The sequence below is a fragment of the Cavia porcellus genome, unplaced genomic scaffold, assembly GCF_034190915.1.
Source record: "Cavia porcellus strain 051 isolate PalLab524CR breed Dunkin Hartley unplaced genomic scaffold, mCavPor4.1 scaffold_28, whole genome shotgun sequence".
Lineage (NCBI taxonomy): Eukaryota > Metazoa > Chordata > Mammalia > Rodentia > Caviidae > Cavia > Cavia porcellus.
The window spans coordinates 45335968-45355315 of NW_026947511.1; the positions used below are offsets into that span (position 1 = coordinate 45335968).

The 19348-nt window shown below is 44.7% G+C and overlaps 2 protein-coding genes across 6 annotated transcripts in view; one reads left to right on the forward strand and one right to left on the reverse strand.

Moving 5' to 3' along the window:
* Nucleotides 1-10372, reverse strand: part of Mapk14 (mitogen-activated protein kinase 14) — a 61120-nt gene extending 50748 nt beyond the window's left edge. Inside the window, exon 1 of one of the 2 annotated variants that reach the window (XM_003473894.5) lies at nt 9897-10372. In XM_003473894.5, the coding sequence (XP_003473942.1) occupies nt 9897-10012 (116 nt within the window). In that variant the 5' untranslated portion in view covers nt 10013-10372. The remainder of the gene's footprint in view (nt 1-9896) is intronic. The other variant, XM_003473895.5, reaches the window with a different exon arrangement.
* Nucleotides 10373-10517: 145 nt separating this feature from the next.
* The window catches only part of Slc26a8 (solute carrier family 26 member 8), a 66823-nt gene continuing 57992 nt past the window's right edge, over nt 10518-19348 (forward strand). For 2 of the 4 annotated variants that reach the window (XM_063238989.1, XM_063238990.1), the window contains exons 1-3: nt 10519-12023; nt 13941-14020; nt 18687-18873. In XM_063238989.1, the coding sequence (XP_063095059.1) occupies nt 13960-14020; nt 18687-18873 (248 nt within the window). In that variant the 5' untranslated portion in view covers nt 10519-12023; nt 13941-13959. Of the gene's footprint in view, nt 12024-13940; nt 14021-18686; nt 18874-19348 lie in introns of all 4 variants that reach the window. The other 2 variants (XM_063238988.1, XM_063238986.1) reach the window with 2 other exon arrangements.

The following is a 19348-nucleotide window of genomic DNA, read 5'->3' on the forward strand; positions in this document are numbered from 1 at the left end:
GTAGGACCCAAGCGTCTCCAGGCTCAGAAGTTCGGCTAGTGGTTCTGAAGCACAATCAGAACAGAACGAGAGCCACAGCGGGGTGGCCCTGCCTGAGACACTCCTGGTGTCTACCTATTTTTATTTCTATTTCCTTGAGCTATGTTTTCTCCTACTATCTAAAAACCACTCCTCTCCTGCTCTCCAAACTCCACCCATCGTTCAAGACACCACTCAAGTCCTTCCTCCTCCATGAAATCGTCCCAGCCACCCTACCCCACAGTGCCCCTACTTCTGCACAATCAAAGCCTCACATATACGGTTCACTCACATCCTACCCATTTTCCTTTTCACACACTGTTGAGCGCTGAGCCCTGTAGGATGGATGGTGGGCAAACTTCCCTCACTACAGTAAGTCAGCAATGTAAACCTAAAAGTATGCGCCCACGTACTTCAGACTTTCACATCAAGTTGCCTTAACACCTAGAGGTATAGGCATTTTCAGGCACTGGCTCACTCTCTGCTTGTAACTTCCTTTTTTTTTTTGTCTTTTTGAGACGGGGTCTCGCTGTACACTTCAGGCTGGCCTTGAGCTCACTTTGTAGCCCAGGCTGGTCTCGAACTCACAACGATCCTCCTACCTCAGCTCCCGAGTGCTGGGATTACAGGCGTGAGCCACCATGCCCGGCTCAGTAAAATGAATTTATAATAATACAGTATTCCTCTGGCTTCTTAATTTAACGGCAGCTTTTTATGGCTTTCTAAGAGCATTACATGTTTAGGGGCTTGAAAGGGCTCGATACGGAAAGGAGAGGAAAGCACACACTAGAAGAAACACCAGGGGAAAGACTGTATGCTAAGCCCTACAGCAGTTTTCCTTTCCAGAAACACTCAAAAACCCTAAAATGGGTCACAAAGTAGCAAAGAACAAAAACAAAAACAAAGGCAGTCAGGGATAGCACAGCACCTGCCTGGCCAGCTCCAGGTCCCAAGTTTGATTCTCATTATCACAAAACCAAACCCCTGCAGTCGCTCATGGAGACCACATGGCCCTCATGTGTGTGACCAGTGCGATTCGAGCTCTCCATCCCGGGCCGGCTCAGGTGTATCCAGGCCCCTGCCGCTGGGAATGCTGTTCTTATCCCGGAAGTTATGAACACATGTCCATAACACATAACACAGTAACAAAAATTTTGTTATTGTTATCTTCTGAGTAGGAGACATGGGTACTGCTAAGGTGTGTGCACGTCAGACCACACAAAACACTATCCTCCCACCCAAAATGCCCACAGGTTAAGCAACCCTAGGTGTGTCTGAGCATATAAACACAACTTTAGAGAGTCCCATAGGACTCACTGCTTGGTTTTTATCAATTTTTTTTTTTTGGCACTGGGAATCAAACTCAGAACCCTGTGCCGCAGAGTTACACCCCCCACCCTGCTTGTTGTTTTAATCTGCTAATTTTTCCTTTCTGCTCTAGCATCAGTATGATTTCATAACCAAACTGCTAACTTCAGAGCAGAAAAGCAGGCAATCCAAACTTTGTTTAGTATCAGTTTAAGGGGATAGCAGTACATCAACACAAGACACCAACATCAAAATCCCACTACAGTGTAATACAACTATCATTGGGGAGTCACACTGTACGATACTGAATAAGGAAGGTGAGATTTTCATCAGTATCTGCTGAAGAAGAAGATGGAATCAAAAACTATTTATTCAAAAGCTTAAATCTTTGAGAAGGTTCAAGCTAGCTAAAAGCTGGAAATAAAGGATTTACTAGGGAAGGAAAGAGGGCATGGCCATCGAAGACGTGAATTAAGCAATTATTTCCGGCAATCGAGTTCCACCTGCTGGAGGATGAGAAATAGAAGGAAGAGGGTTTGGTACCCACTTACGCAAGCCCGACTCCTCAAAGCGTGGCGCTACAGGGAGGAGTAAGGGGGCAGAGTCACAGCTCTCGATCTGCAGGTGACAAGACTGGCAAGGCAGAGGCAGGAAACAGAAGTCGGGGGGTTAGGCTCTACCGTGGGGGACCTAGCCGCACTCTCACAAGCCTGGTCTTCAGAACCAGCTTCCCTCGGCCCTCAGCAGACAATCCAGTTCCGACCTTCCGCAGTGACACACTTTCCAGCTCTGAGTCACCAGATGGAAGCCTTTCCCTCACAGATTCCCAGCACACAGCCCTGCACAGTGGCCCTGAATGTACCAAGGGACCACTGTTTTGCTAAATCTGTGAGAGGCACAGAAGTGTAAGATTTTCAGAGAAAGAGTGGAAACGTAAAGGTAGCCTGAGATAACTTCAGCAAGCACCTGGGTTGCTTCCTATTGTTTACACCTTTGTAAGCCTAGCACTGACTGCAATGCCGAGCACCGACAACACCAAGTGAGTACGTGAAATCCAAAGGCAGCAAGCTTCAATGGGCTTTTGTTTTGTGTGGAGGGGGCTGCTGTTGTTCACTGTGCCATGTGTTGTGTGCTGTTTACACTCTGGACTTAATGCTTTTCTACATTTGTTAATTGTTATTAGTGTGTGTTTGCAGGACATAATGGACTTAGGCTCAGAAACAGCCTAAGCGTGACAGTGAGGAATCACACACACCCCCCTTTATGTCACAAGCACAGTGACAGTAGCCCTGCAGCCCACAGGAGGAGGTTTTGAGGGAAACAAGGAAATCTGTAACCACATCATGCCAAGTTAACAGGAGCCAACATGGTCAGGGTCTACAGTCAGTCAGACAGCAGGTCTAGACAAAATAAACATTTGTTCTGTTACCTTTTTGTTATGTTACCATGGGAATCTATGTTTGCAGGGAAACTCGGTTCCTGCGACCAGATGATAGAGCGTCAGCAAAAGGGGATAAGCTTTGCTGAAGGCGAAGAGCTGGTCTCTACCAAGGCAGAGAAAACAATAGGTAGCAGAGGTTTTTATAAGGTCACGTATCTGTAACATCTTTCGATCGCTAAGATCCACTCCAGATAACAGAAAGGTCCTTGGGGCCTCATAACTGAGACATGGGGGACGAGCAGCGGCCACCCAGCGTCTATGAAAATTCCTAACAAAGGAAAGTTGGAGGAATGCAAACCACAGACAGGACCAAGTAAAACCAAATAAATGAGACTGTAAATGTTTAAGGAAGATAAAGGTGGCTTTTACAATATGACCCAATAGTAAGAAAATCCTACACGCCAAAGGAGTTAGACTCTAACCACTCGCCAGCGAGCTAGCTACTCTTCCTCTTAAGCTGACCTGTACAGCTAATCTCTCACTGCCTTCCTTTTGGCAACAAAAACCTGGAAAAGTAAAGTAAGCCCATGCAATTTAGAGAGCTGGAACAGACTCCACCGGATTTCTAGGGACCAAAAAAAATACTGGCTCAGGAACTCTGGGAATGCTGGAATGAGCTGTGGGCACAGGTCAGGTCTCTGTACTGTTTCTTTCCTCTCCCAATCGTTTTCTAGCTACAAACAACAGCTCTAATAGCTAAGGAACAGAAAGGGAAAAGTGTGGACCTCAGAGCAGAGCGATCTGCTGAAGTCTAAGCAGGACGGTATCTCTCCTCTGGCTCTAACCTTCCAAGGCTTCCCTTCCCGGCTTGGAGTAAAAGTCACAGCCCAGACAAGTCAGACCCTCAAGGCTCCCCGCACCGCTGCAGCCCTGCACCTGGCCTCCTTGTACCTGGCCCTGATTCATTCAGCTCTGGCCAGCCTGGCTTCCCAGCTCTTCCTGCACAGGATCTTTGCATTTGTGAATCCTTCAGCCCAAGATTCGGTTACCTCGGGTTCCACATCACCTCCCATGATCATTGTCATTCATTGGTCACTTTATTGTGCCTAACCTACAACCCAGGGCAAGAGGTGCAGCTCAGTCTGACGTGCCGTAAGTTTACTTGTCTATTTTCTTGTCTTTTTCCTTTTTATCGGTACTGAGGATCGAACTCAAGACTGCCTGCTTGCAAGGCAGGTGCTTATGCCACTGAGCTAAACCCCCAGCCCTACTTGTCTATTTTCACTGTCCTTGTGTTTCTTCAGGGTACAGATTTCTGTGTTTTACTCACATGGACATCCAGCACCTCCATAGTGCACACGGCAGGTGCTGAAATTAACTATGAAGGTCACTGTGTTTCACATAGAGCAACACCCTTGGGTGACAATGGACCCTCTTCCTTCCCCTGGTGCCCTGTAACACCCTGGAGTTCAGAAAATAGCACTAGAATTCATCTACTGGTCCAAGGCCCAAACTCAGGGATTATCCTAGACCTGTCCGTCACTCACCTGTCCTTTCTGCTTCCACAGTCACCTGGGGCCCAAGCAAGCCCAGAACCCAAACCCTACTTGTGAAGTGCAGAATTTGAACCACTGTCTTCTCCCCTGGAAGAAATTCTTTTTAGATTTGAACACTGGAAAACTGGCCAATCCTTACCACATATGCACTCGATTTATAAAAAGCACTATGGGCGTGGCGGTGCATAGCCGTAACCCAGCACTTGGGAAGCTGAGGCAAGAGGATCATCAAGAGTTTGAGTCCAATCTGGGCTACACAGTGAGTTCAAGGCCAGCCTGAACTGCACAAAGTGAGATCCTGTCTCAAAAACAAAAAACAACACTCCACAAAGATTTACAAAATTTTCCTCACAAAAATTTTTCTTCAAGCTTAGAAGCTTTAATTTTTGTCCTAAAAAACACAAGCCTGACTTCCAAACATAGAAACCATTAGAAGGGATCTCCAGGGGGAGCCTATGGTATAGTGAAGGTTTTTGAGCATTAAAATCAGCGTCACACCAAATTTCATAGTAAAGAACAAAAACCTGATGCATCTTCAAAGATCTAGCAAGACAGGGCTATTTCCCTTTACACCCTATAACTACGTCACACAAACACGGCTGCCAGTCTGCCGTACAAAGGCACACTGAAGAATTTCAAACCAGTAGGATTCCTAACTCAGGGATTAACCACTAGCATTGCCTGTTCTTTCAAGAAAATATAATTTTTTTTTAGGGAAATATAATCTGAGCTGTGAGTTCATCTTTTATCTATCTGCTCTGAGGCGGAGACAGTTCTGTCTGGGCAAAGGCACTGCTCCTCAAGGTAGCCGGACACTAGCATCGGTGGCACGCTTTCCTCTGGCCACAGCTCTGTCTCAAGTGGCTCAGCACCTCTTTTCCTCACAAAGGCAAACTGCACATGAGGAGGCGACAGCACACTGCCCGGCAGTCCACCTTGATGGGACAGGACACTGGGACAGCGTCAAAGCCCAGACCCAAACCAAAGGAACGCTGAGAATATAGTACGAGCTCACTTTAAAGGTCAAATCCGACGCGTCATCTGGGAAACTGAGTCAGTAACCCTCCTCTGGGGAGCTCAGTGGCAGAGTGGGGACTTAGTACATGCAAGGCCCAGGGTTCAATTCTCAGCACCAAAGACAGTAACAGCAGTCGTAATAATAAATTGAAATCAATCAGCCTTCATGGAACTACAGACCACTGATGATGGGTAATGCTTGGGATGAAAACACTTTATAAAATGAAGGCAAGACCCCACACGAAGGTCAGTCAATACCAACGTGAGATCTAGCCGGGTAAATTCTTCTACCATAGAGTTCCAAGACCCAGGAGCTCAGCACATTTACATATTTGCCCAAGCAAGGCAAAGCCAACACAGATGATCCTCGAGGCTGAGCTAGGGGGAAATCCAAAGCAGAATATTGTGCTTGACATCAAGAAACTAAATTGGCAGAATGAGGCCAGAAACCTAGATTATTTTAAATGGGAGCTGGTGGAAAACGATTAGTGGAAAATGGGATTCGATAAATAAGATAGGACTACATAACCACCCTGACAGAGTTCGTTCTTATAAGTCTTACTGCATCGCTAATACAAACATTTTCTATTAATTCTGTGCAAATGTTTCTTATTGAAAGGCACAAGTAACATTTAATCACTTTGCTTTTGGTTACAAAAGAAAGTAGCTGGGAATTTAGCTCAGGGGCATAAGCAATGCCGAGCAAGTGCTAGGTCGTAAATTCAACTGTGGACCATAAAAAAGAAAAAGAAATGACGATCAGCAAGGAACTGTTATCAACGCAAAGAAAGTAACAGTCAAGAGATCATGTCTGCATACCTAATAATGATGCAGTTTTATTTATTTGTACCCTAGGTCATTTAAAAAGAAAAAGATTTAAAATGGTGAATAGCCATATTTTTATAATTTAGCTTCTTTTTTTTTTTTTTTTTTTTTTGTCTTTTTCCTTTTTATCAGTACCGGGATGGAACTCACGACTGCCTGCTTGCAAGGCAGGTGCTCATGCCGCTGAGCTAAATCCCCAGCCCCCATTTAGCTTCATTTTTGAAGTTATATTTATGAGGACCATCTATTTCCACCAGGTACTTAGGGAGTTCAATTTTGTTTCTTAGTCCATTTTTCTGTCCTCTCACTAGAAGTTTGGTTACACACTCTACATGTTACTGATACACAGAAAGCACACAGCATAAGGCCTAGAACATAGTAAGTGACTCATAAAATGTAGTCAGTAAGCCTTCTTCCCTCCAGGGAGAGAGTCCAGCACTCTGTCTCAAGAACCCCATCCACTACTTGGCAGGCTGGTATTCAAAAAATACCGTTGAGCAAATGGCTGAGCATGCTCTGAGAGTGATTCTCAGCTCTCACCTATTTTATGGCCAGCGCTATCTCCCCTAATCAACAGCAAGGACTGGGAAGGACTGTACCTCAAAGGAAAGGCACTTAAGTTCCTGTTTATATTTCCTTAAACTTACCACAGACATTCTCCCCCTGGGTCCCGAAACCACAAAATCAATGCTTTGCAAGAATGTATCCTTAAACCACTTGCTTCATTTCCCCTGGCAGACAATGCAGAGTTCCTTAAAACTGCAAGACTCAAACTTAGTTCCTTTTACTCTTTAAAAAAGAAAAGACATATTTGCAAAGCCCTATTACTTCTCAAATTTCTAGCTTGACTCCTTGATCTTTTCAGGTTCAGAGTTGGTTGTCAAATAGCCTGGTACTTACTTCTTTTTTAAAACAACACACTCAGTACAAATTGAGATAATAACAGGCTTTAACTTTTTTCTTTAAAAAATTAAGTTACACATTAAAGTGAATCAAACTTCAGATGAAAACATAAATCAGCCAACTAATACATATTTCAGTGATGTTGCATTCCTTAAAATAAAAGTCAGAGGTTCTTTTTGGAACAGACCTCAGTCCAATTTACCGAGACATAAAAAATTTCTATGTCATCACAATGATACGTCTTGCTGATATTTGACCTAAAACAGTGTCACCAACCTGTCTAATCTTTTTCATCAGGTTTGGTTCCAAATTCCCTAATCATTTGGATTCAAAGTCCCAAAAAATGTTTTCTGTCACATCTAACAAGATGCTAACTGAAAGAACAACTTTAACAACTACAGAACTTATGAACCTAAATTCTGGTATTTTTATTCTAAAATTAGTTTACATTTCTGTGCAGCCAATGGGCATCTATCATTTCAGTTGTCTTTTCTTCTACCAATATGTTGTAGGTTACATCTTAAATCCCTTTAGTAGAAATGCTCCTAAAAACAAACTCTGCCTTACTGTGAAAGAAACACAAGGAACTTAGTGGTTGTCTTGGGAAAGAGTAGCAAGGCAGGAAAACAGAAAGGGAAAGATATTTTTCACTAAATACCTTTATGAACTCTGCGCAAAGCAAAGTTACTGCCTATTTTTTTAATTTAATAAAAGTATTTTCAAGATTTCAGATACTGCTAGCTTCCATGTCACATAAAAGCAGTGCACTAAAGACATATGAATTTCATTCTAATGCCTGGGGGTGCAGCTCAAGGCCACGGCCTTGGGTTCAATCCCCAGTACCAAACAATAAAAATAAAGGTCTGGATCTTCTGTTCCAATGTGGAACACCAATAAGAAGCCCCACAAGGAGTTCTATTAAAGTTCACCTTAAAGACCTGTACTTCATTTACTGTATCATTCCATGCAAGGAAACAAACAAAACCCTGATACTGTGATAATTAATGTGTCAAGTGAAGAATACAAAATGGAGATACTAAACTGGGTGTGGTGGTGCATGCTTATAATCCCAGCACTTGGGAGACTGAGGCAGGAGGATCATTCATTGCAAGTTCAAGACCAGTTTGAGCTACAAAGTGAGCTCAAGGCCAGCCTGAATTGCATAGCAAGAGCCTGCCACAAAAAAGGGGAAAAAAAAAAAAAGAGAGAGAGAGATACTTTAACAAGCTATTAAATACATCTTTGAAAATTAGCAAGTTGGGGCTGAAGGTTTAGCTCAGCGGCATAAGCGCCTGCCTTGCAAGCAGGCAGTCCTGAGTTCGATCCCTGGTACTGATAAAGAGGAAAAAGCCAAAAAAAGGAAATTAGCAAGTCAACAACAATGTTGGACATAAAATGCTGCGAATTCTTTTAAATGTAAACTGCCATACTGTAAAAAATGAGAGAAAAACGTCAAGCATGGTGCCATCTGCAACATTAAGTTAAGCAACCTGAACCAGAATGCGCAGTATGATTTGCTGCTGGACACAATTACACAATCTCAAGTACCCAGAAGATTCTACCAAACAGGAAACTCACAGTATGATTTTAAGAAACACAAGAATCATAAACACTAACGCATTCAAAAGCCTGGAATTTCTTCCAACAGTAACACTCATTTCACAGGTTCCTTTTCAAATAATGCACGCACCCTAAGAACTCAGACATACTGCAACAGTTAAACCTGACTCAGTTTCAGATGGGAGGGCTCAAGTTGCAGTAAACCTAAAAGACACTGTATTAAAACTTGGAAGTTAGAGAAGTGAGTACACAATATATTTCTGGCCCGGAAACTGGGTGGCATGGATTTAATTTAGAACACACTGACAAAATTAAAGCTGGAAAATATCTCTTTCTTTCCTCTGCTCTATGTGCTAGATCCTCAGGAAAGCCATTGTGTACCTCGGGTAATAAACGGCGATAAAATTTCGTACAAACTCTGTATGGGGCCTTTAAAACAGTATTCACAGGAACCGTCTCAATAAAAAAAATATTTACAATACTTCCCAGCACTTAATGACTTTCTGATCCTGAAGACGCCGGGAGGCTCTGAATGTCTTTTGCTCCGCATGAGAAAACTGTTTTGTCCAACAATACTAAAACTGAGCAGCGGCATGTGACTAATCAGCGCGGCCGCCGGTTTCTCAAGCTCTAGTCTTCTGGCAGGCACTGCCCCCCTTCACCCCGAGCTTGTACTCCACCCCCCCCCAAAGGAAATATGCTTTCAACCGAATCGGAAACACACCACTCAAACTGGCACTGTGCTCACCGAGATAAAGTCGGTATTTTAAGCTCTATGGGTGGCTGCTAATTCGAGTGCGAATTCAAAAAGAACGCTTCTCAAAACGAGATTTCGACAGAGGCTTGCAAAAAAAAGGTCTTTTGCTCGTCAGTTTCGTCCAGTAGACTGCAGCCTCCGGGTGTGGGTTTTGCTCCTCTGCTTCTTTGGGCAGCTCCCGGGGCTCTGCTCAGAAACCAGGCTCCAAAGTCTCAGGTGGGAGCACCCCGGGAGGAGTGGTTCCTACAGCTCGATTGCTGCAAGGAGAGCCCCCCTCCCCGGAGGGCGCCCCTGCCCCGTACCTGACCCGGGAGCTGCAGGGTGTGTGTCCTCCCAGCGCCACCGCCTACCGCCCACGGCGGCCCGGCGCCCTGCACACAGCTGACCACCTACCTGGGTGTGCAGGTCAAGGGCTGCTGGGCAGGCAGGGCTCAAAGAGACAGCAATGCCCAACCCCGAAGAAAAAATTCCTGCCGCCTGGCGCATAGCTGAGCTCCAGAGACAGACAGGCCTGGCCCTCGGGCATGTGAGGCCATCCTGCCCCCGCAGCCCTAGGTCCGGCGACACTCACCACACGGAGCCATAGGCGCCAGAGCCCACCGGGGACAGGTTCTGGTAACGTTCGGGCACCTCCCAGATCGTCTTGTTCAGCTCCTGCCTGTAGAACTTGGGCCTCTCCTGAGACATTTTCCAGCGGCGGCCGCGGGACTAGGCGGTGGCCCTGCGGGGGGCCCCTGCCTGCACCCGCACCCGCACCCGCTCGCCGGCCCTCGGTGCACGCCCGGGAGCCGGGGACCCCGCGCTGGCCGCCCGCGCAAGTGTGGCTGCCGCGCGCGACCCCGCAGACTCCCTCGCGCGGCCCCTGTCAGCCGCGGCGGCGAGACGCACTGCAACTTCGTCGGAAGCAAGCCCAGCCAAGAGAAGGAGGACGCTCCGGGGCTCGAGGCTGCGCCCACGAGCTCCCCTCTGCACCCGCTCCGCCTGTAGGCTGCCTACGGGCTACGCCGCCGGACACTCTATCCAGCTGCAGCGCCAGCTCAGGCTCCAGTGGTCGCAGCTCCAGAGCCAGCCAGACTGGGAGCCTCCCGTCGTACTCTCGCGAGGACAGCTCCCTGGCCGAGATTTTAACCCAATATGGAATCTGCCAATGGGAGGAGAGGACGGGAGGAGCAGTTCTCGCGAGAAGAGAGCCACAGCTGGAGCCCAGAGGCAGGAACTCCCAGAAATTGTTCTAAGGGCGCGAAGGCCCGACCCGGGAAGAAGGAGGTAAAGCTACAACTCGTGCCGCGTGCGCCTCGCCGTGGTCGGCGGGGTAAAATCGCTGGCTCCATGGCGAAAAGCGGTCGTGACAAATAGTATTGGGAAGAAAGCCAGCAGATCTTTGAATTGCTAGTAGCCACCAGCAGTCGAGCACCTGCTCAGCGTGAGTGGCGATTTCCAAGAAAAAAGTGCACGAAGGGACAGTTCTGTCCAGAAAACCGTTGCGTTCCCATCTGTTCAAGGACATATGGCGTGCCCTTCGGGATTCTGATGAAATCAGTCCCAAAGGCAAATATTAACCCTGCACCAAAACTAAGGTTTTCTATCCAGACTTTCCTAGCAGTCCTAAAACTATTACATGCAAAAGAATTACCCAGGGAGTTTGTTTCTTAAAACTGAGTCTTTAGGCCCTCAAGGAGTCTATTTGTCTTAAGTCTGAAATAGGCATCAAGACCAAGCAGCTTTGTGCACCTTGAGACCATAATGTTAAGTGAAATAAAGCAGACGCACGTTTAAATATGGCAAGGTTTCTCTGATATGAGAAACCCAAAGTCTAAATAATTTAAGAATAAAATAAAAAATTTCTTTTGCAAATGGGATTGAGACCTTAGAGATAGGAAGAAGAGGAAGAAGGAAAGAGGTAGTGAAAAAGATTACGCAGTGTTATGTACACATATCAACTCCCCGCAAAGAAAGTAGTCTGCAAACATAGACTAATAAAAAAAAATTTTTAAAAGAATGCATCTTTGGGCTGCAGCTGTAGCTTAAGTAGTGTGTGTTTGGGTAGCATAAGTGAAGCCCTGCCACCCAAGTGTTTATAATTCTGCAAACTCTGCTCTGTCTCCCTTTGCGAAGCATTTAAAAAACCGTATCCTGGAGCGTTTGCAACTGACTCCTACCCTGAAGAGCCATCTCAGTGAAAAGGATTTTAAGAATCTCATTCATGCCTCTCTCTCCGAGTAATAGCAGGATAGGACTTAGGCCTGTTAATTGACCTATCCTGGGCCTTAGTTCTAGCTTCCAGATGTCCTTCTCTGCATTCACACCTCTTAGTGTTCTTGGTAAGTGCAGTGTTAGATAATAAACGTAGAGGAGAGAGATATTGTAAAGTCCGTAAAGACACCCACCGTTATCCTCCTGTGCTAAGCGTGTCACAATGAGCAGAGGAATTGGACCCTATCATATTCTTCTGGAAGTAACTAGGTCCAAACCAGGTCCAAACTAGGTCTAAACCTCGCCCGCACCTTTGTCCCGCCCTCCCGGAACGCCCGGGATTCGGCGGCAACGGCTCGGGAACCGCCGCAGCGCCTCCGGCCAGGCCCGAGCAGTGTGAGACCCCAGCGCCCGCACTCCCGCCCTCGCCAGGGAACCAGGTGAGCCGCTTCTGGGGACGCCCGCCCTGGAGTCCAAGCTACAGACTGACAGCGGCCAGGCCGAGGTGGGTCCCAGGGAGAGGGGGCGGGTCTGTCACCCGCAGATCCAGGCACTCCGTCAGTATTTGTGCAATGAATATGAATGATGGTCGTGCCTGGGAGCTTCTCTACTTTGAAAGGCCATGTGGAATGGCAGTGACTAGAGACCCTGCCGCAAGCTAAATCCTTTCAAAATTCAACGAAAAAGACCAAAAAAAAAAAAAAAAGAAAGAAAGAAAGAAAGAAAACAAAACAAATTCACTGGTTTTTGTTGTTAGAGGCCCCTGAATCTCACGGCAATAACCGATTCATGCCCTCCCCACACCTGGGCCAGCAGAGCTGTGGTTCATTTTGTTCCCTCTGACTGAACTCCCCATTCCCCACGCCTTGCGCCTTCCTCTTCCGATCAAACCCTCTTTATGCCCCGGGTGCCTCTAGAAAGCTTTCTGCAACTCTGCATCCCACTAAGGAATATCTCTCCGACACACCTGCTTGTTATCATGCACATACTACCTTATGTTAAGGGAAGTCGTCCAATGTTGGTGGCTTAAAAACTGTCACAAAATTCTTCCCGACCTCTAGATGCAGTAACTTGAAAGATACTAATGCTAATGCTCTTTGCTTGTTCTTTTTCTTTTTTCTGCTTATGCTTTTTCTAAATTCCCAGTGCACTGGCCATTGAAAAACAAACCTGGACAGTAACAGGTAAAAAAGGGTGTTTTCCAATGGAATTGCAAGTGCTTATGTTAAAATTTTGGAAGTGAACTTTGCTTCCCCATAGCATATGAAAGATGACAATGTGGGGCTGGGGGTTTAGCTCAATGGCTTAAGCACCTGCCTGGCAAGTGTGAGGTCATGAGTTCAATCCCTGGCATCAAAAAAAAAAAAAAAAAAAAAAAAAAAAAAAAAATGACAATGCAAGGGGAAAAATATTCTTGGAATTGAAGTAATTTTCAAGCTCTCACATCTATTGGGGTCATAGCCAAGAAGTTGGAGTTTTTATTTATTTGCATGTAAAATGCGCTGGACACAGATTCTGTAAGTGAATGGATGAAAGAATAGATGGTGGATGGACGGGTAAGGGTAGTAGTTAAGCCCAAAGTATCTGTATTTTAACAGCATCCTTATCTTAGCACTAAAAGGCAACTAAAGCTAATCTGCTTAGTTTTCTGGCGTCCTCATCCTCTACTTCGCTGGGCCACTCTCAGAGTTTCAGTATAGGTGAGGACTACTTTGGGTCCTTACATCATATCTGGAAGGGTCCCAATAACTGAGCAGAACAAGTTGCTAAGAAATCAAGGAAGGCATATGGTGCCGTCGAAATTCCCAATAAGACAAATAAGAAAAGCGTGGCTTTGCCTTTGGTGCTTTAGCTAGCATTTGATGCAGCCTTCAAAACCCCTTTCCTTGGGCCCCTCCAACCCATCCTCACTGTGGCCCCAGGTATCCATCACTTGATAACCTCTCCCCTAGACTAATGTAGTACCAGTGGTCCTGGGTGGGCCTTTTGGGCCTAATAGAGCTTACTGTAATAATGGAAATGTTTTAAATCTGCATTATCCAGGGGAAACCACTGGCCACATGTGACTTTTGAGCACTTGAAATGCAGCTGGCAAGACTAAGGAACAGGACATTTGATTTTAATTAAGTCAAATTCAAATTGCCACATGTGGCCTGTGGCTTGGTTCACATGCTGGACAGCACTGCTCTAGACCACGTCACCAACCCAGTTCGTCTCCTTAAGCACATTTCCATGAATGATACTCTGCCTGCTCAACTAACCAAGGCCCAGCATTCAAGCCAGCTCAATCCACAATAAAAACGTTCCAGAAACGGGTTTCAAACTACTTTCTTTGAGCTTAACATAGATTTTACTCAGAATTGTTGGATGACTTTCCTTATCTGATCTCTAATTTCATTCTGTCCTCTCTCTGAAATGCAAGCCCCTCTTCCCTGTCATCCATGGAGATGGAGCGCAAACCGTATTTATCCCAAGAGGCCTATCCCATGTCTGCAAGCCCAGGTTAGTGGACCTGCGTTGCAGGTGTCGGTGGTATGAGGGTGTGGCTTGTTTTGGAATCAGAAAGATTGGGCTCAAATTCTGGCTCTGAAAAAAGAAAAAATTCTGGCTCTGTTTAATTGTTGTGTGACTGAAGAATTTATTAAACTCCTTTTTTTTTTTTTTTAAAGAGAGAGAATAACCATCAGGAAACTAGCATATCGCCTGTGGAAAAAGGGTATACAGGGCGGCCAGCAATACATGTTAACTCCTGTCTTTTCCACCACTTACAGCAATGTATTTTGGTATTTTTATTGTACTGAATTGTAGGGATTTTGCTGTTTTGTCTCCCTAAAGCATCTAGCATTCGATTTTGTGCAACACTGTTTTTTGGCCAAGGTTAAAGCAGCATTCTTCAATCTGAAATAAATGAAGGACACAAGGGAATATGATAGAAATTTACAAAACCGTGAAAACAAAAAGCAGACAAACTCACCAAATCCTCTAGTAGATGGGAGCCACCTCTCAAAATACAAATGATGTAAATAAATGGAAGACAATAAAGTAAAATAAGACAGTCCTTCCTATAAATAAGACAGTCCTTCCTAAACTAATAGGATATAATTTCACCAAAGTATACAATAACAGAAATACAAGTGCATCCGCTTCAAAAGGCAGGCAGGCTTGGTGGCTCAGGTCTACAATCCTCATACTCTGGGAGGCTGAAGCAGGAAAAGGACAAGTTTGAGCCCAACCTGGGTAATTTAGCTATTTATCAAGACTCTGTCTCAAAATTAAAAAAGTAAAAATGGCTGGGGATGTAGCTCAGTGCAGAGGCTGTAGGTTTGGCCCCCCGTGTCTCAAAAATAAGTAAGTAAATAAATAAGACCAAATTATATAAATTCTAGGGAGATAAACTTATAGTTTGTGATGGGAAGAGGTGAGGATAGCTTTATGTTTTTGACTTAAGTATCTTGATACAGAGGTCGTGCACTGGTTGGAGATGTATTCTGTCAGACGTATACTATGTTTTTAAAAGTATGATATCAGCTGGGTGTGGCAGTGCAGTGGCATAGGCCTATAATACGAGCACTCGGGAGGCTGAGGCAGGAGGATCACTGGAGTTCTAGACCAGCCTGGGCCACAGAGTGAGCTCAAGGCCAGCCTGAGCTGCATGGCGAGACCCCGTCTCAAAAAAAAAAAAAAAAAGTAAAAGAAAAATTTAATCAACAATTAAAAGTCAGAAGGTTCCACATAATTCCATAGAATTATGACTTCTCCGGGGGAGGGGGAAGAGGGAACAGTTTGGCCACACTGGGCAACAGTTGCTGGACCTAAACTAAGTGCCATGGCCCTTGCCATTTGCCGCTGTGCCCGCAGCCCTGGGTGTTCATGTGGCTGTTTCACAGCCCACCGCCTTAGCGCTGCTCTCAGAACACAGTGCTGGGTCAGCCCCTCCGTTTCACCTAGGGTAGAAATTTGACAGTCTCCTCGTGATTACCAAGTTAGTTAGGTTCCCGGGAATAAATATACCTTAGTGGTGCACGTTTATTTGTAAGATTACATAGAGAAGAGAAGCAAAATTGGCTCAATAGTCCAGTGGGGAGAAGGAAGAAAAATACTATTTACATTTTAAACATAGTTCTGCCTCTTTATCAAAGATGTGAGGCTCAGGGAAATCTTTTTCTTTTCCCATAACCTTAACAAGGAGTCTATCCAACGACACCTGCTTTTGCCTCCTGTGGAGGCTTCTGAGGAAATGTGACACGCCATACTGGAACTTAGGACTCTGGGAAGCCAAGCCAGCATCTCCCCTCCCTGTGAGTGGAGGCAGGGTGGCAGCCTGCAGCCCTTCCAGGGGGAGACCTAGCAGTGTCTCCTGAGATCCACGCCATGTTGGAGCTTATCTAAATCTCTCCCTTATTCTTTAAAAAAATTATTTAGTTATTTCTTATGTTTTTTAATTAAGGGGAAAAATTTTTTTAATTAGCATATATTATAGTAACTTTTTGATTTACTGTTAACTTGTTTTGAAGTCCTGTAATACTCCCACGATCTTGTTTTGACTGATTAGACTCTGTTCCATTCTATATGATAGTATCAAGTTTGAGGGTATAAGCACCTACTTTGAAGGCAATAAGATTCACTAAGATGCCCATTCTGGTTTGACTGTTGTCTCATTTGGAAGTCCTGTAATGTTTACAATGCCTAAGTTTTATTGGTCTTGTTCTCTACTGTTTTGTCCAACTTTATAATATCTAATGAGATAGACTATTCTTTTTAAGGAAACAAGAGACAATTTTGATAACCATTGTTGATAGCCTTGTACTCTGTTCTACATCATGTGCTATGTCTATCCTTGGTTTTGAGTGGCAGCTTTGTTTTCCATATTTGACTATATTCTCTTCCCCCCAAAAAAGTAATAAGGACTAGGAGTAATAAAATCCAAAATGTGTAAATTTTGTTGTAAAACAGAGAAGAAAAAAAAAAGAGCTCTATGGATATAACAGCAATTGTGTTTAGGGGTGTTAAATAGCTGACTATATTAATGTTTTTGGATCATTGAACACAGCTGTTTGCAGTCTCTCTGTTTGAATGTTCACTTTGTATTCTTTGATACTGTGATTTGAGCAACTATTTCCAAGATGATAATATGTAATCTATTAGCAGGTGATTTCTTACTATTATGTTTTTTTTTTGTAGTTCTGTATTACGTGTACCCTTACACCACTTTGTTTTGTTTTGTGTTTTTCTCTTTTTCCTCTTAAATTAAAAAAAAAAAAAAGAAATGTGACATTGCATGTCATTAAACATATTCACTAATCACACTGCTGCAGCCTTCCTCAGGCGGTGCTTAGCTACAAAATTTTGCACCATTTCCCACATTTACACATCTCCCTAGTCTCATTGGAAGTGAGGGATTCCTCTGCCTTTTTAGTCTCCTGCTCTGCAGACAAGATCTCCTCTGTCACCTCTTGCTGTCGGGAGAGGACCACCCACAAGGTCGCAGAGCAGGAGGAGGGAGGAAGACGGAGAGAATGCCTGTGACTTTGGCGTCCTGCACCACTATTGCAAGACATTGCTCATTTAAACCAAATTAAAATTTACTAGGAATGTTTGCTCACCTTGTGAAACACTCATAGAACAAGTCACTCATAATCCAAGATTTTACTGCAGGGGAACATACCTCTCCCCGGCTCCTCTGGGTCCCTGCAACACCGTGGCAGTGTTTTACTGAATTTGTAATCTTCAGCTCATGGATCCAAAGCAGTATTGCTGCCCACAGTCCCGAGGGGAAATATATGGGATAACTGTGACCCAAAGATTTTTCTAAAAAATACCTCAGTGTTACTGCTTGTAAGACAGTGGGGTTAGTACTCGGATTACTCTGGGAGTTTAAGGGAGTAACTCATGAAAAAGAGTGTAATGCTTTGAATATTCTAAATGTGTAACAGATGTTGGTGATGATGACGATGATCCTACCTACATAGTCCCTCCTAAGGAAACCAAAGTTTCTGACACATTAAAATTTTTTTGCAGTCTTGCCCATAAAAAAATTTTTGTGAGATCTACGGGATTTGAATGTTTAAATATACTTTTATTAGATAAACAAATATTTTAGATATTTTATAGCCTTATGAGATGCATATCCTTCTCATCTGCATGGAGCAGTTATAGACTTGATACCTTTTTATTAATCAAAAACAGAGATGCATAGTAGTGATACTTATGCCAGAGATGGATCCCCAACTATTTTCATGAACTCCTATCTTCTCATTCTCTCGAAAGAGCAAAACAATACAGATTTTTAAGGTTTAAAGTGACCCTTGGACATCATACGCTCCAATGATGTCACTGTTTTGACGCTTGGAGGTTGTTTTTGTGAGCCGTCCATTGAGGGCCTGCTGCATATAGCGTAGCGTCCTGGGCCCCGGGGATGTCCCTGTGAGCCCTCGAAGCCCTTCTGCTTCTCTTCCTTTAGAGGAAGAAGCAGACAGAGGCCAGTCCAGCGCCGGCAAGCACTGTGCAGAGAAGTACAGAGTAAAAGCACGACGGATGTTATTTCAGATATGCAAGGGGTCGGAGGCCGCTGCCTTGGTGGCTTGAGCACCTTAACAGTTTCTTTTTTTTTTCTTTTTTTTTTTTTTTGTCTTTTTGAGACAGGGTCTCACTATGTAGCTCAGGCTGGCCTTGAGCTCACTTTGTAGCCCAGGCTGCTCTCGAACTGCAATGATCATTCTGCCTCAGCCTCCTGAGTGCTGGGATCACAGGCGTGAGCCACCATGCCTGGCTAAGCATCTTAGCAGTTTCAGTGAAACCTGCTGATCAATACTGACTTTGACTTCTAAATCACTTTCCAACAGCACTGTCAGATATAAAGGAAATCGGGCTTCCCAGCAGGACTGCAGGTTCTAGTCCTGATTTTAACCATTACTAAACAGCCCACACTGTTTCAACCTCTGAGTTTTGTTTCCTCCACTTGGAAAATGAGAGTAGCCTGCTCCCTGCATTCACCCTAGGGTGCCTTTGAATATAAACTTGCACCACATTGAGAAAGAGTTCTGCATAACTGCCCTGCAAGGGCAAAACACCCCTGTGTGGAAACTTCTGTTTCCTTAAAATTGTGCTGAGGATCTCGATTTTTTTTTTAAGTTGCTTTTAAAAATTTGATTTCTTTCTGCTCGTGCAGGAATGATACACCCAGAGAAAAGCTACCAGAGTTCCACCTCTAAACACAGGCCCAGTTCCTTCCTGTATAAGATTAAGAGAGATGTGTACAACGAAGAGACTTTCCAACAGGAACACAGAAGCAAGTTCCTCTCCTCGGGGACCCTGGCCGAAAATGTCAGCTCCCGCAGACACCAGGTCCTCTGCAAGTACGTGAGTCCAGCCATTCAGCTGCCACCAAGCCAGGCAGGACCAGAACGTATCCCACCTCGTCTGCTGCCAGCTTCCGTCTTCCTTTTTTTTGAATTCCTATCATCAGACCTCTAAAGCTTATGGTGTAATTCTTCTTCAGTTGTTTTTAAGTGTGTCTTACAGCACTTTCTTGATTATCAATTTTTGGGGTATATTCTTAGCCCATTTTCTGTTGCTATAATGAAATACCCAAGGCTGAGTAGCTTATAAAGAAAATAGGGAGCTCACAGTCTTGGTGGCTGGCGAGTGTAAAGGCATGGTGCTTCTGTCCTGGCAAGGGGCTCCTGGCTACATCACAGCTTGGTGGGAAGGTGGGAGAGGAACAGGAAGAAGCCAGGGCATGGGACACACTCATTTTATGGCAGTGTTTTCTCACAGTACTAATGTAGTCCCCCGAGAGCTGGAACTCTCTCCAGGAGGGTGCTGCTCCCA